At 41.9% G+C, this 16,825-nt stretch overlaps 2 protein-coding genes across 3 annotated transcripts in view; both read left to right on the top strand.

Moving 5' to 3' along the window:
* The window catches only part of LOC129867091 (enhancer of mRNA-decapping protein 4-like), a 32,167-nt gene extending 22,796 nt beyond the window's left edge, over window positions 1-9,371 (top strand). For both annotated transcript variants that reach the window (XM_055940255.1, XM_055940254.1), the window contains exons 27-29: window positions 1,226-1,445; window positions 2,501-2,664; window positions 5,604-9,371. In XM_055940255.1, the coding sequence (XP_055796230.1) occupies window positions 1,226-1,445; window positions 2,501-2,664; window positions 5,604-5,787 (568 nt within the window). In that variant the 3' untranslated portion in view covers window positions 5,788-9,371. The remainder of the gene's footprint in view (window positions 1-1,225; window positions 1,446-2,500; window positions 2,665-5,603) is intronic.
* Window positions 9,372-9,622: 251 nt separating this feature from the next.
* Window positions 9,623-16,825, top strand: part of LOC129867090 (neuritin-like) — a 54,366-nt gene continuing 47,163 nt past the window's right edge. The window contains exon 1 of the mRNA XM_055940253.1: window positions 9,623-9,900. Coding sequence (XP_055796228.1) covers window positions 9,846-9,900 — 55 coding nt within the window. The 5' untranslated portion in view covers window positions 9,623-9,845. The remainder of the gene's footprint in view (window positions 9,901-16,825) is intronic.

The raw sequence follows: 16,825 nt of genomic DNA, 5'->3' as shown, positions 1-16,825 counted from the left end.
CTAGTCCCGAAGCCACTCCTGAGTTGTCTTGGTTATGTGCTTAGGGTCGTTGTCTTGTTGAAAGGTAAACCTTTGCCACAGTCTGAGGTCCTGAGCGCTCTGGAGCAGGTTTTCATCAAGGATCTCTCTCTACTCTGCTCCGTTCATCTTTACTTCGATCCTGACTAGTTCCCCAGCCCCTGCCGCGAACAACATCCCCACAGCATGATGCTGCCACCACTTTGCTTTACAGTAGGGATGGGGCCAGGTTTCCTTCAGACGTGACGCTTGGCATTCAGGCCAAAGACTTCAGTCTTGGTTTCATCAGACCAGAGAATCTTGTTTCTCGTGGTTTGAGAGTCCTTTAGCTGCCTTTTGGCCAACTCCAAGCAGGCTGTCATGTGCCTTTTACTGAGGAGTGGCTTCTGTCTGGCCACTCTACCATAAAGGCCTGATTGGTGGAGTGCTGCAGAGATGGTTGTCCTTCTGGAAGGTTCTCCATTCTCCACAGAGGAACTCTGGAGCTCTGTCAGTGACCATCGGCTTCTTGGTCACCTCACTGACCAAGGACCTTTTCCCCCGATTGCTCAGTTTGGCCTGCCGGCCAACTCTAGGAGGAGTCTTGGTGGTTCCAAACTTCTTCCATTTTAAGAATGATTGAGGTCACTGTGTTCTTGGGGACCTTCAATGCTGCAGAAATGTTTTGCTACCCTTCCCCAGGACTGTGGCTCAACACAATCCTGTCTCTGAGCTCTACGGACAATTCTTTTGACCTCATGGCTTGGTTTTTGCTCTGACATGCACTGTCAACTGTGGGACCTCTATATAGACAGTTGTGTGCCTTTTCAAATCATGTCCAAACAATTGAATTGACCACAGGTGGACTCCAGTCAAGTTGTAGAAATTTCTCAAGGATGATCAATGGAAACGGGATGCACCTGAGGTCAATTTTGAGTCTCATAGCAGATTGTCTCAATACTTATGTGGATGTTTTTTATTTCTAATACATTTGCAAAAATGTCTAAACCTGTTATCGCTTTGTCATTATGGGGTATTGTGTGTGTGTGTGTGTGTGTAGATAAGGGGGGGGGGGGGGGGGGGGGGTTAATCAATTTAGAATACGGCTGTAACTTAACAAAATGTGGAAAAAGTCAAGGGGTCTGAATAGTTTCTGAATGCACTGTAAATGTTTAATAGTATTCCTTGTTTATATAACTGTGCCTATTTTCTTCTGTCCTACATCCAGCCTGCAGGAATCAATCCTGACCCAGGTGCAGCGCATAGTGAAGGGTGAGGTGAGCATGGCCATGAAGGAGCAGCAGGCAGCTGTGACCTCCAGCATCATGCAGGCCATGCGCTCTGCTGCAGGCACGCCCGTCCCTACCCCACACCTAGACTACCAGGCCCAGCAGGCCAACATACTGCAGCTGCTGCAGCAGGGACAGCTCAACCAGGCCTTCCAACAGGTGAGAGTCCTGCTCCCCGATGCACCGCCATGGGCTTGGGCGGTATACTGTAAGATGTATACCGGGGCATTTGGGAAAAAACACGGGAGGGTTTTTCATTACCGTCAACTATTTCAAACGTTTTTCATGAGACTTTAATATTTGTAGCTACTTTTTAAGTTGATACCTGCAGTGAACTTGTGCAATACGTTAGGAGAAAAAGAAGATTACATTCTTCATTTCACCGGTCACATTATTTTATATGATGAAGCTTACTGTAGTTCCCCAGAACAGTTGAGCCAGTCACGTGTTTGTTTGTAAATGGCACAATGGGAGAAAGCAGGAGCAGGTGAGTCCATAGAATTCTATATCTATCAGTGAGTCTCTGTTGTGAGGCGCATATGAGGTGATGAAGTAACACATTTATGAAATTCACTACTAAATGTTTGCCATCAGATATCTTATGTCTTTCTGCCGTGTTTGAGAAGTCAAAGAGCTCTAATCTGTACAGCTGCCATTTCCCCCCTGTGCTTCTACTAGTGTTTTTTTCCTCCTCTGTTCTCTCCTCTACTCCCCTCTGCTCTGTGTACACATGCATGCTTTTCTGAAGGAAGAGCAGCATCACAACTTTGTTCATTTGCACAATTTATTTTGTTCACGTTCGCTTGTAAATGTCCACACTTACCGAAAATATCATTCGGTAGCTACTAGCTAGGCTGTATAACTTTATTAGCTGGATTTGCCTGTCTTTGCAATTAGTTATGTTTGTTTTCACTCGTTAGCATTTAGCTAAAAGCATCTGTGATTTCGTTGTTCTAATTTTGTTTGTATTCTGGTAGAGGCACAATGGGCTTTTCTTGCGTTTTTTAGCGCCCCTTGTGTAGTACTATGCCGGTAATACCGTAAATCCTGGCATGAGAAAAGGACTGATAATCTGGATACCGCCCAAGCACCTACCCATCCCATCAGTCTCACAGCCTCTCCCGTCCACTGCATGGGGGATGTCCGAGGGCATCATTTAAAATGTACCCGTGGTGTCTGATCGGTCTCATCTCCTCCAACCCCCTCCCCTGTAGGCCCTGTCAGCCTCTGACCTGAACCTGGTTCTGTATGTGTGCGAGACCATCGACTCCCAGCAGGTGTTCGGCCAGCATCCCTGCCCCCTGATCCAGCCAGTGCTGCTGTCCCTCATACAGCAGCTATCCACTAACCTGGCCACACGCTCTGAGCTCAAGATCAGGTATGCATGTGCACCCACGGGAACATGTTATAACCCACAGATTTGATGCTCAAACTCATCATAGACCCCTCTATGCACCCATGCTAAAACATATAAACACACACTCAAAACACATCAATGTAAATTCTTACACACCTTGGATGTAATAAGTCGGCCATGGGCAGCTTGAGATTAGACGTTTTTGTTTGATCTTAATCAGGTTTGTGCTCTTACGAGCCTCCCATAAGGAACACTTTTCAACCTCATTTTCATTATCTCCAGCACCAAACCAGTGTAGAGAAGGTCCTAAGAAATGCTTCCCTATGACATCACAGGTTGGGATTAAAACTGATTTATCAACCTGTACAATGTAGAAATGCAGCTATTTTCTCCATATGTAGACACTGGTTAGGTGCTGTAGATAATGAGGTCAATGAGGTTGAAAAGTGGCAGAGTTACCCTTTAAAGTTACGCTATGCTGAAATCGCAACGCAATTTCCTGGTTGCTAAAACTAATAGTTAGCCTAATTTCAGTTTGTGACAAAATAAGATGGTACAATGATTCTCTACACTATCTAAACAGCTGTTAAATATATTTTCCATAACCAAAAATATTGTTTCAGCTGGTGCAAAAAATTGAAAATACAGTGCATTCGAAAGTATTCAGGCATCATTTTCCGCATTGTTACGTTACAACCTTATTCTAAAATAGTTTTTTTCCCCTCAATCTACCCCATAATGAAAAAGCAAGATTTAATAATTTTTTTTGCTAATTTATATAAAAAGAATACAAAATGGAAATTTCACCTGAGTTTTCAGACCCTTTACTCATTAATTTGTTGAAGCACGTTTGGCATCAATTATAGCCTCGAGTCTTCTTGGGTATGGCGCTACAATCTTGGCACGCCTATATTTGGGGAGTTTCTCCCATTTCTATGCACATCCTCTCAAGCGCTGTCAAGTTGGATGGGGAGTGTTGCTGTACAGCTATTTTCTGGTCTGTCCAGAAATGTTAGGTTGGGTTCAAGTCCGGGCTCTGGCTGGGCCGCTCAAGGACATTCAGAGATTTGTCACAAAGCCACTCCTGCGTTGTCTTGATAGGGTCGTTGTCCTGATGGAAGGTGATCATTCACCCCAGTCAGGTCCGGAGGTCTCTGGAGCAGGTTTTCATCAAGGATCTCTCTGTACTTTGCACAATTCATCTTTGACTTGATCCTGACTAGACTCCCAGTCCCTGCCACTGAAAAACATCCCCACAGCATGATCCTGCCACCATGCTTCACTGTAGGGATGGTGCCAGGTTTCCTCCAGATGTGACGCTTGGCATTCAGGCAAAATAGTTCAATCTTGGTCAGTCCAGAGAATCTTGTTTCTCATTGTCAGAGTCCTTTAGGTGCCTTTTGGGAAACTCCATGCGGGCTGTCATGTGCCTTTACTGAGGAGTGGCTTCCGAAGTCTGGTCACTCTACCATAAACACCTGATTAGTGGGGTGCTGCAGAGATGGTTGTCCTTGTGGAAGGTTCTCATCTCCACAGAGGAACTCTGGAACTCTAAGTGACCTCCCTGACCAAGGCCCTTTTCCCTTGATTGCTCAGTTTGGCAGGCAGCCAGCTCTAGGATGAGTCTTGGTGGTTCCAAACTTCTTCCATTTAAGAATGGAGGCCACAGTGTTTTTGGGGACTGAATACTTTCCGAATACACTGTAAAAGACCTTAAAACTAAATTTAAGTTGAGCACATAGAACAGACCTACTGCTTCTTAGACTTACTTTCAAGTAGAATGATATCTATAACTCAAGTCTGAATATGGCTGGGTCTCCCAAAATGTTACATGTTGCCACTTTAAGGCTCGGACACACCCGCAGCGTTTGCCGGCTGAGAGTACCTAGCACCTCTGATTTAGAGCACCGGGTGTAATTTGCAATCTGATTCTACATGTTCAATCACGAGAAAATGTCGGCAGTCAGACGTCAGGTGGTCCCTAAAACACCCTGCCGAACAAACTGCAGACGAACGGAAGATCAACATTCAGTGCAGTGTGTGTGGGGGGTCCCTTAGTCACATTTGCTCCATGTTGAGCTGTATCAAACTGCAGCTGTAATGCTTTTCACCCTTCTGGCTCACTTAACAAATGTGTGTTAAGGGAACAGGATGGGCCTATGAATAATGTCCAGACAATGATGTGCCAAGTTTCTTTTAATGCTCTTTAAAAGCTCAAATGACCAGTCTCAATCCTGTTTGAATTGCACCCTAAAAACTATCAGCCTGTTACTGGCCAGCTGTTGAGTTCTACGCCATCTGTGGGACTGAATCTGTGTGTGGAGTGTGGTTACATCTCTCTGCATACAGTCCAATGCCTTAATGCATGGTATTGATTGGCTGTTGCAGTGCAACTGTTTTAAACCAGGTGTGCAAGATATATCACAGAAGAGATGTGATGCTCTTGAATATTTAATATCTTATTTCGTGTCATCGTCCCCCCAAAAAATGTACTTTGCGTGCAAGGGCTTTTAAAGGCATATCAGGTTTAGTAGAGAAGAGACCTGATAGGGCTGGCTGCTGTTCAATGTGTGTGGGGGTGGGTTTAGCTGAAATTAGAGTAATTGGGCACTTTGAGCGTAGGGAGATTAATGGTTCTTAAACCCCAAGATTACCATTGAGTTAACTGTGTTTAGAGGTTTTAAATGCATTCGATTGGGTCTACAGATGTAAAATTAAAACAATCTGATGGGATTAATTTGGGTTGAGCCATCTGGATTGGATAACGGGACAGTGCTGCTGGGTGATCAGTCACAACACTGCATTTACTCTGTTTTAATCAAGCCATTCAAATTTTTGCCTTTGGCTGCAAGGAAATAAAGGTGACTTTGTCAGTACACACAAGCCAATAACACTATTGGCTTAAATGGTACAATTTGAGTATTTTGAAAGCCCACGGTAAACTTCTCTGTCTGTATCAGTTACTTGGAGGATGCTGTGATGAACCTGGACCATGGTGATCCGGTGACGAGAGACCACATGAGTACTGTGCTGTCCCAGGTCCGACAGAAACTGTTCCAGTTCCTGCAACAGGACCCACACAGTCCTCTTAGCAAGAGAGCCCGGCGCCTGGTGATGATGCTTCAGGGCCTGGTCAATCACTAGTTCTGTACTTGGTGCCCATCGATGGAGCCCCTTCTCTTTCTGCTCTGCTCCCATACAGTTAGAATATGGTGCAGTGAGTTTCGCTAAGGGGAATGGCATTTAGTTAAAGAGATGTGAACATGTTGTGTAATTGCTCTGATCTTCCTGTACCCTCGGCTCGCTCTGATGCATTATACATTGCAATTGAATTTATTTTTTGTTGTCCTCATTTAAGTGGTAAAAATGGCAAGAACTGACTGGGTTTTCCCTTTTTGGACTTGTAGATTTGAAGGATTTTTCTCAGTTTGAAACCCCCTGTTCATCATAAGATCTATGAACCTTGCCATTTGCTTATTTCAGTCCATTTCCCTGTCATAGCAGCAAGAGTTTGTTAGAGGGAAAAAACTATCCTAAATGTAGACTGTCGAAACAGATGGGTGGGCCCTTTATGTTTTCTGTATGTTCAACCATTCTGTTAAATCCAAAGTTCTGACTTTAGTTCAGAATGGTATTTTGCTTTGAGGGACTTATACAGTGGGCTTTGAATCTGCACTGTTAGTATTGTAATAAAGCCTTTCTCTGCTCTTTCCTATATATTAGACTGACCATATTACTATGTAAAGAGGACAGCTTGTGGAGTCTGAGAAACTGAAATGGCTGTCCTTTTTATAGGGTCAAGGTCAACTTTGTTTGATTTTGATTTTATGGAACCTCAGTGAAATTCACTCATGCCCCTTAAAAATCTTTATTTTCTTTTGTGCCCCCCTTTTTTTTATGTATACATCTCAATAATCCTTAACATTTGTATGACTTGTATACTTCCTCAGACATATTTGAAGTAATTATCATCCATAGTAAATGCTTCTAACTGATTATGTCTCTTGCTTTTGGATACCCAAGTAATGTGTGTAAACCTGATGTACTTATCCTGGTCTCCAGAGGACAGCCCGTTGTGAAAATGCAATCACATTTATATTTTTTTATCGAGGTTTCTATAGAAGCTTACAAAGTCTAGTCGGAAAGTACAGCAAAACTGGGGGGTGGGGCCTGGTACAGACCTTTGACACTCCAATGTTGGGTTGCATTATGAACGTCAACTGCACAATGCCTGCCTGCTCTGCCACTGTGGTCAGTTTATTGTAACCATTCAAGTTGCACAGATTCAAGTGAATAAGACTTTGTAGGTTTTTCATCTCAAACCCTTCATGTGCTACAAAACCTTTATAGAAAGTGCCTTATTGTACTTCACGCATGGGAATTTGCCCTCCACCACCTTTTAGTCTGTTGTGCCATTTGTAAACCAACTTATTTGCCTGACTGTAAAAGTTGGTGACTGGGCTTTTTCGCACCTCTCATCAATGTCTTCTTTTGCAAACAAGGGCTCAAATGGCACAGTGAGAGAATCTGTGCGTTAGGTATACAAACATTATTTGACAATAGGGGCTTGCTAGAATAAATCTTATCTAAATTTGCTTGGGTATGTGATTCCACTTTACTGTATGAGTGATAGGAAACGTTTAAACCTATTCTAAACTTGTCTAGTGTATACCAAAATGTCAATCTCTGCCATTGATGTCTTGCCATCTAATTGCATGGACAGTTATTATTTATGGTGGTTCTGGTGTCATCTGTTTTAAAATTCCTTCAACCTAAAACAGAATAAGGTGTCATAGGGCAGTGTGAGCTAAGCTTGGCGGTGTTTCTTGCCATTCCGTATACAGCACATTAGTCCTGAAACAACATGCTTATTTAACTAGGCCATAATTATGTTTTAGTTTGACTGTAGTGATGGTCACCTTTGGCGGTCCAATTTATTTATCATAAATTGTTAAAAGGTGATTCCTTTTTTTGCTTCAATTACTGAGTTTCATCAGTGAACACTATACACTGAGTGTACAAAACATTAAGAACACCTTCCTAATACGTTGCACTCCCTCTCCCCAGTCTGAATTTGTCGGGGCATGGACTCTACAAGGTGTCGAATGCATTCCACAGGAATGCTGGCCCATGTTGACTCCAATGCTTTCCACAGTTGTCAAGTTGGCTGGATGTCCTTTGGGTGGTGGACCATTGTTGAGCATGAAAAACCCCAGCAGTGTTCCAGTTCTTGACACAAATCGGTATCTGGCAACTACTACCATACCCCTTTCAAAGGCACTTACATATTTTGTCTTGGCCATTCAACCTCTGAATGGCACACATACACAATCCATCTCTCGAATTTTTAAAAATTCTTTAACATGCCCCTCCCCTTCAGATACACTGATTTAACAGGTGACATCAGTAAGGAATTGTAGCTTTCACCTGGATTCACCTGGTCAGTCTGTTATGGAAAGAGTAGGTGTCCTTAATGTTTTGTGCACTCCGTGTAGCCAGATCATCTTTAGCTGCTGATTTGATTGATAGACAAAACGGTAGGCATGCTCTGGAGCAGGGATGGGTGACTTTGATGGGGGTGGGGGATACAAAAAATCTGAACAAATGAGGGGCTGCAGATACCAAGTCTGTGTACCCACATCCATACCCCACACACATTGCAAGCAAAATGTCTTAGTGCCCCCCTCTTGACAGCAGATAAACATTTTTTTAAGTTTTAGTTAATTTCGTGCAATTCTACACATTTCGACATGGGGTGTAGAGTAAATGTTGACGTTTTTAAAGCAAGGTTGCTGCAATTCTACACGTTTTTCCATGGGGTGGATAAGATCTTTGCTATTTTTAAAATGGTGTCTCCAGTGATACTAACAATATCAATGGGGACCCCTGACGGTAATTAGAACATGATTAGTTTAGATATTTGGTCGCTAAGCTAACCTGGCAATCTGAATTTTTCAGGGCTGACATGAGCAAATTGACTTACTATCAGTGACGGACAACAGTAAAACTGCTGATGCACAACCATATTTTGAAACTGCACCTTCTTTAGTCTATTCTAACTTGCAACAGTAAATTGAGACCCCAACTGAGTTCCTTTTGGGGGAAGGGGGTTGATTCGCGGGCCTTTGAAGGGGAGGACTGCGGGCCGACAGTTGCCAATCCCTGCTCTGGGGGGATCATGCATTAAAAAGGCAAACCACTATCTTCAATGTTATAAGCCATCTGTTTTACAAAGCCACAAAGCTGTGTAAAGCAGACATGAATCTTGTTTTTATTTTTCTGCACAAGGTTGAGAGAGGATGAATCTGTCCATGGTCGGGTAGGTGGACTATCCATCCTTTATTGTACTGAAAGTTACATGTCTGGATTTCTGGAAACGGACCCTTTTCACTGAGTGCTCGATTCACTTAAACTAATGTTCATTTGGAATAGCAATTGTGACCTGAAGTGTAAAAGCAGGATGGTTTCCATGCTCTTAGGTAGTTTTATGTTTCATATGGATCAGGGTTAAGCCTCAAGAATCACAGACCTGTATTTTGATAGGAAGCTTGCACATAATCGCTATACAGTATATATATTTTTTTCCTAGTTTACAAAGAATATTATCCTGTATTATCCTGACCCAATGTGGATCGTTTTGTAATTTCCATCGTGTTTTGTTCCCTGTGCTTGGATTGTGTTGTATATTTTACCCTCAACATTTTGGAATAAAAAATAAATTACTTCAATAGATTTCAGTGTTTTTTTTATTTCACATGTCTCCTATTTGACACCACAGTGAAGTTTGTACCTTTTGTCAAGATAATAAATATCCCGCGTTTGATTCAGTTGCGTAAACTCGCAGGAAAAATACAAAGATGGTAAGTTTTTGACCTGCGAATGTTTGTTTTCATGAGGACAAGCATGGGTTTATTGGAATATTGAGAGTAAAACAACACTTATGCGGTATAGACCGATATCCATCGAATGATACATAGAGATGAGATTGAGTCTGCCCTGGTCACACACATGCGCCCTCCCTCACGCGCACCAGATGCACATAGGAGTGAGAAGGGGCTCTTCTCTAGCGCAAGATGCGAGATACTGTATCACCTATGTAGTATTACCCTGCTGAGGCAGGTAGCAAAGTAGCTGTGCTCAGCAAACGGATTGTAACATTTGGACGTGGTCTTTTTTTCCCTGAGTTGAGCGGCCTGAGCAGAATGGTATCGCTCGTGAATTACGCGTGTCTTTTCTTGCCTGTTGCTCTCCATCTGAGTAAGTGTTTACTTTTAGAAATGTACATTTTCCATATAAATAAGTGTTTAATTTGTAAGTATTATGTTTGGGGTTCACAACTGGCATTTATCAAACGCGTCTCTTAATTATAGGGGAACGAGTCGCGCGAAAGTGGACACCGGAAAAGGTTCCAATTCCAAATTTGCTCGGTGCCGAGGGACGAAATGGTTGAGTTAGAATATATGAAATGTTTGAAAGGAAAATTAATTTTTTGACGTGGGGAAAATAGATTACGGATTAAAATAAATTAAATGATTGTGAAGATATGTGGCAACTGACTTTAATTTCAAGTAAACAATTGACTGTTTTGTTTTTTACAATCATTTGACCATATTAAGGTAACTAGCCCCCTAAGAACAATGTCCAGTTGCTGACACAAAAAAAACAACGTTTAGTCAGAATGTGGTATGAGGATGATAGTCATGCTTAGGCGAACAAACTATGGGGGGTGGGGCAATTACCCCGGGAGGCTAGTTACTCTATAGTGTACTCTATGGTCATCTATTCTAATACATTTGAATTCACATGCACTTTGTTATTGGGTACCGGGTAGCCTAGTCTACTACACTAGATCGTCACGCTCAGTCGAAGCGTCAATGTGTGTGGTGTGAGAATGAATAAAACATTCAAGATGAACAAAGTCCGTTGTCTAGTTCTCATAATAGCCTATGCATTATATTGGCTTATCTGTGTTCTGTAATAGTTGTATGCTTTATCAGGACAATTCAAACAACCACCTTGATTCCCTCTTCTAAGGAGGGTGCTGATGTAATAGCCTACTATTCATTGGGGAATTTAATAGGGAAAACATGCCGATGGAAATAAATCATGAATGAATCTCATCTGCTTTACCCTGGTAGACTCCAGAGAGTAGCCCAGTATCTCATCTAAACATGTGAGCCTCCGGATGCGCACAAGCATTAGATAGTCCTCCTTTCTGTCAGTGCGGATCAGAGCAATCCCTCAACTCTAACTGTTATTTTCGCGTCAAAATGATGTGTAAAAAGAAAAATCATATTTAATTTATGCACATACACCACAACCTTTGGAAGCAGCATCCCATACCAATATGCTTCTTTCTCACTCTCTTTTTCTCCTCACTTCTCTCTCTCTCTCTACCCCCCCCCCCCCCCCCCCCCCTCCAGAAGTTATGCCTCTGTGGTTTGAAAGTGTTCTAAAGGTAGTTCACTGCAGTACACAGGCATATGGAGCAGACATTAATTCCTCATTAAATCCGGTTCAGGCTCTCCAGGAGAATTGCATCCACTTTATCCCACAATTTCACAATTAAGTGAGGCAGTATAAAGCGCCTCTCCTGAATCCTTTGTTTGCAAATTAAGCTTCTGGTTTGGTTGCTGTAGAGTTTACAGTCTTTAAGGAGCATACAGGGAGGCATGGGGAGGAATTTAATTTCTTCACCTGAATTTCTCCACTTTATGATTCATCAGACAACGCCCCTCTGAGCTCTCCACACACATCTTCACATCAGCCCTGCCCCAATAATTAAATAATTACCCTCCTCCCCTCACCCACTCCCCACATCCTCTCTCCAGAAGGAACTTAGCGTGTGTGGAGTCCCTTAACAAACACTGTGAAATGAAGCGGCAGCTGAGCGTGACACACCTCGACTCTTCACCCTTAGTCAAGCCTGAGAATTAATATTTATGGATAGACCGACATACTTCTGTTCTGAGGAGTTACAGGAACTTGTGTCCTCTAGCACTACTGAGTTGTGTGTGGTTATGTTCCTAAAGGGCTATTGAGGAACAACATAACTCCATTGGCTCCCATCACCCCAAGGTCAGTGCAGCTTATGTCCATTGTGCTTTGTTCTGTGTAGACAGCAGATTCCATGGTTGACCACTTGGGATGGGGGGGTCTGGGACAGTGGTGTAAAAATACTTGAAAGTACTACTTAAGTCGTTTTTTGGGGTATCTGTACTGTAATATTTATATTTCTGCCTACTTTTACGTCACTACATTCCTAATGAAATTCTTTACTTTTTACTCCATACATTTTCCCTGACACCCAGAAGTACTTGTTACATTTTGAATGCTTAGCAGGACAGGAAAATGGTCCAATTCATGCACTTATCAAGAGAAATCCCTGGTCATCCCTACTGCCTCTGATCCTGCGGACTCACTAAACACACATGCTTCGTTTGTAAATTATGTCTGAGTGTTGGAGCATGCCCCTGGTTATCCGTACATATGTTTTTTTAATTTTAAAAATGCTGCTGCCTGGTTTGCTTTATATAAGGAATTTGAAATGATTCATACTTTTATGTTGATACTTAAGTGTATTTTAGCAATTACATTTACTTTTGATACTTACGTATATTTAAAACCAAATACATTTAGACTTTTACTCAAGTAGTATTTTACTGGATGACTTTTACTTGTCATTTTCTATTAAGGTATCTTTACCTTTAATCAAGTATGACAATTGGGTACTTTTTCTACCGCTGGTCTAGGATCAATGCAAGACACGTTGTCCCCGGTGACTGTACCCTGCAATGGCACCTTGAGACATAGCTCCCACGGGAATTCCAGGAATATGACAAATCGCTCTCAGTAATGTATGGAATATTTTAAATATTTGCAACAGATCGTGAGTCATAGTGATAATCATTCCCAGCAAAGCAAGCCTATTAATATCATCTTTACTATGCATGTACACTAACTTGCACTTCATGAACTGTAACTAAGTCATAAGAAGTACTGTAAGTAAGAATTGGCAGTGGTAAACATTGGTCGTTTGCTCATAACATGAATGTTCAGTGACGTGTATTCATGAAGCCAAGGGAAGCCAGGCTTCCCCAAAAAATTGACTAAGAAAAAAAGAAAAACACATTAATTATTTTATCTTTCTTCTCTCTGTGTTTCATATTTGTCCTTCAATTCGCAAGAGGCTGAATGTATCTCACCGGAGAAAGCATTCGAGCAGGCGAAACAGTGCCCCTCTGTATATGTAGGCCATCTATCAGATGCTGTCTGGTCCAAAAGAGTATGACATTGTTGCCGCAGGTGAACATTTGGCCTCCCTTGATAAAAAAAAGTTTAAAATAATAGCCAATTAGCGTTGCGCTAAACTGAGTGATGTCAACTGCGAATAGTCCTGGCACACCCCAAAAAAAGTGTGAAGGGAAGTCACTTTGGATTTGGTGTCACTCTTATCAAATCACATTGAGAATATACGTCATTGACAGAAACAACTTGAATTGTGTTGTTGTCCTCCAGTGGCGATTTCTTAAATTATCAATGGATGGAGATAGGGATTTGGACTTGTGGTTTTACTTAATTCTCTGTACTGGCCAATGATTATAACAGTGATTCTGATCCAACCATTAATTCAAACATTGTGCCCCTGGCCTGAGAGGGTGGAAGTTTAATATGTAGCTAGACTAATGTTAACTAACGTTGCCCATGAAAGGAAGTTAGGGTAGCGAGCAAGCATTTTAACCAGGTAGCCTAGGACAACAAAAAATAAAAGTGTGTACTGTATGACAGTGACAGACCGTTTCATCAACATGAAGGAGGGCATTGGCGTTTCTCTAGAAGTACTGTAGGGTGAGTCAACATGTTTTTTCTACTTGCACGAACGTGCACACACACACACACACACACACACACAGATCAGAATCATGGACAGCCACATCATATTTTCCTTACATTGATTGGACTAAATTGTTTTTGGTGTCTTTTAGTTGTCACTGTATTAGACTAAGTATAGGTGATTTGATAATGTTGAAATGTTGATGTTGAAATGGTGCTGGAATAGTGGAGGCAGTTTTCCTTGTGACTTGTGGTAACTCTCCGTGGTTCTAAATCAATATTTGTTTAGTGGTCCGAAAATGTCGGAAACATTAACTTGCTTGACCATGCTGTAGGTCATGTAACTGTTTGCAATATGCTTTTTCGACTTCACTGGACAGAAGTTGCTCTCCAGTTTTGTGATGAAACAAAGGTGTGGTTGAATTTATTCTGCAAGTGTGTCTTATTGTCTCGACCTTTAGGCCTATATATCATGGTCGCAAGGCATATGAGCTAACAGGTTATAGAGCAAACAACGCAATTATCACAACATATAAGTTGTAATATGGCTTTTTTTCTGTCTTCAGCAGTGATTTTACCCACGCACTGCTACTATGAGTGTTCTCATTCATCTTGTCTCTTGTAGGGGTGAAATGAGTAAGAGCGGAGGTAACACTGCCCTGCAGTGAGAGGATCGTTGTGTCCTTTTGGTGTGACGTGTTTGCCTGCTGTGGGGCTTATAGTAGAAACTCGGGGCAAGACATATTGATTGGAAATTCTCAGTTCTCTTTGAGTGAAATGAAAAGAGAATCAAAGAAAAAATTAAATCAAAACCCTGATTTGCTCTCTTGCGTCAAAGATGTGAAGGAGAGAAAAATATGAATATAGCTGTCAACTTCAGTAGATCACACCTAGCTCCTTTGCCACTGTAACACCAGTGTTACATTAGTGTATACACCCTTATGTAAAACTAGGGAAATTGTGTTTCCATAGCTAGGACTGACAGTGAGGACTGTGAAGCGCCGAATTCATAACCTCTGCATAAACAGCTGCTTTGTGAGAAGGTCTTAAAGTTTCCAGTTAATCATTGTTATGTAAATGAAATCTAAAAGTACCAGTGGCCTGGCATTGGCCCCAAGTGAGAGCAGGTCCGCCAGAGCCATGGCCCAGTGAGACACGAATGCCGGCCCGCGTAGATGTAAACAGAAAAGTCTGAGCCTTTTGGTTAAAGCACAGGTAAATCCTGTATGGAAATGCACTAACTACTGAGTACTCACTACTCACTCATCTGATCTAACCTTGTGTACCATAACTCTGAGGTACAGGCTTAGATAGTCAGGTATCGTACATTTCCCGTCTGTTTAATAAGAATGCTATACATTTGGCTGAGATGAACAGTTATAAGGGAGGTTCAGAGGTCAGGTCATAGAGATGAGAAGAGAACAAGGAGTCAAGGCTCAGCAAAGGTCAGAGAGAGTGTTTGTTGGGGACACTAGGGCTGTAAGCATGGAGCCTCAGCTCCCTGGAAGCCTGTGCTAACCATGATAAGTTACAGCTGGAAACGCAGGTGTTCTATCTAGTCAATAAAAACGAATTAACTCCCAGAGTGGGTCAGTGCGCGTGTGTCCACTACAATGAGCCTCTCACTTACTCTCCATCAGAGGGGATGATGGGGAGAGGGATCAATGTGCACAGGAAGCTAATTTATGAGAGAGAGAGAGACTCTTATCATGGTGTCAGAGTTTTCTGTCACTATCTCACCCAGCGCTTTTCTATGTGTCAGAACTTCCATTCTGTCAACATGTGCTTAATTAACTACTTCCAGGAAGTCAATTCATTTTCACTATGTGCATGAAGGACTCGATCCAGCCCAACCTGTCTGTCATAGAGCACTAGACATGCTAGCGCCTTGGGGTGAAGTTCAATAAATGCACAATAGATCTGAGTGTTCTCTCTCTCACTTTTTTATTGCTTTACATAACAGTCGCTAAGTAAACTGTTTTTCAACATTCATCTTTAATTCAAGCTAGATTGGGAATTCTCTTAATAAGCTTTAAGTTAAATAATGTAAAGCTAACGGATGGCTGGCTAACTCCTTGTTGGCTCAACTCATTACTCTTGTTCAGAGAGAATCTCTCTGGCCCCTTCATTTTCATGTATTTTGATCCCATTGTGTCAGTTTCAATAATATGGGATACAGGAAACAGGGAATGCTGGCAGTGTACTCACTGAGGATGTGTAACTGTCTGTAACCATCTCTGTAGCCATGCTGATCAAAGCTATATGCCTGCAGCCTTTGCTTCATGGGTGTTTTCTTTCTGTGTATCCATCCATTCATGTTCTTGTTTCCCTTAGTGTTTCCAAAATGTTTATAGGTAACCCTTTACTGTGTAGTAAGTAACGATGTAATTACACTAGTAATAACACTGTATTAACATGCTGTTACAGTACTTTAGTGATTGCATTTGAATTGCAAAACAATGGAGTTGAGAGTGGATTTGTAATTACAAAAGTAGAATAGGAACTGTTATTATGCATAGGTATAAGAGCAACTTACAATGCTGTGAAAAAGTATTTGCCCCCTTATTTTTGATAGTGAATGTTATTAGATCGATCTTCAACCAAAACCTAATATTAGATAAAGGGAACCTGAGTGAACAAATAACACAACTATTACATTCTTTTAAAAACGTATTTCATAAACAAAGTTATGCAACACCCAATGCCCCGTGTGAAAAAGTAATTGCCCTCTTACACTCAATAACTGTTTGTGCCACATTTAGTTGCAATGACCCCAACTAAACGATTCCTGTAGTTGTTGATCAGTCTCTCATGTTGCTGTGGAGGAACTTTGGCCAACTCTTCCATGCAGAAATGCTTTAACTCAGCGACATTTGTGGGTTTTCAAGCATGAATTGATCGTTTCAAGTTCTGCCACAACATCTCAATTGGGATTAGGTCTGGACTTAGACTATGCCATTCCAAAACTTCAAATTTGTTGCTTTTTAGCCATTTCCATCTAGATCACATTGTGTGTTTTGGATCATTGTCTTGACCCAGCTGCGCTTCAGCTTCAGCTCACAGACAGATGGCCTGACATTCTCCTGTAGAATTCTTTGATACGGTGCGGAATTCATGGTTCCTTCTGTTAAGGCAAGTCGCCAAGTGCTGAGGCAGCAAAGGATCCCCAAACCATCACACTACCACCACCATGCTTGACCATTGGTATGAGGTTCTTACTGTGGAATGCAATGTTTGGTGAATGGGCAAGACACAAGATTTAAGTGCCTTTGAACAGGGTATGGTAGTAGGTGCCAGGCGTACTAGTTTGTGTCAAGAATTGCAACGCGGCTGGGTTTTTCACGCTGAA

The sequence above is a fragment of the Salvelinus fontinalis genome, chromosome 12, assembly GCF_029448725.1.
Source record: "Salvelinus fontinalis isolate EN_2023a chromosome 12, ASM2944872v1, whole genome shotgun sequence".
Lineage (NCBI taxonomy): Eukaryota > Metazoa > Chordata > Actinopteri > Salmoniformes > Salmonidae > Salvelinus > Salvelinus fontinalis.
This window is presented reverse-complemented; position numbering and strand designations above follow the sequence as displayed.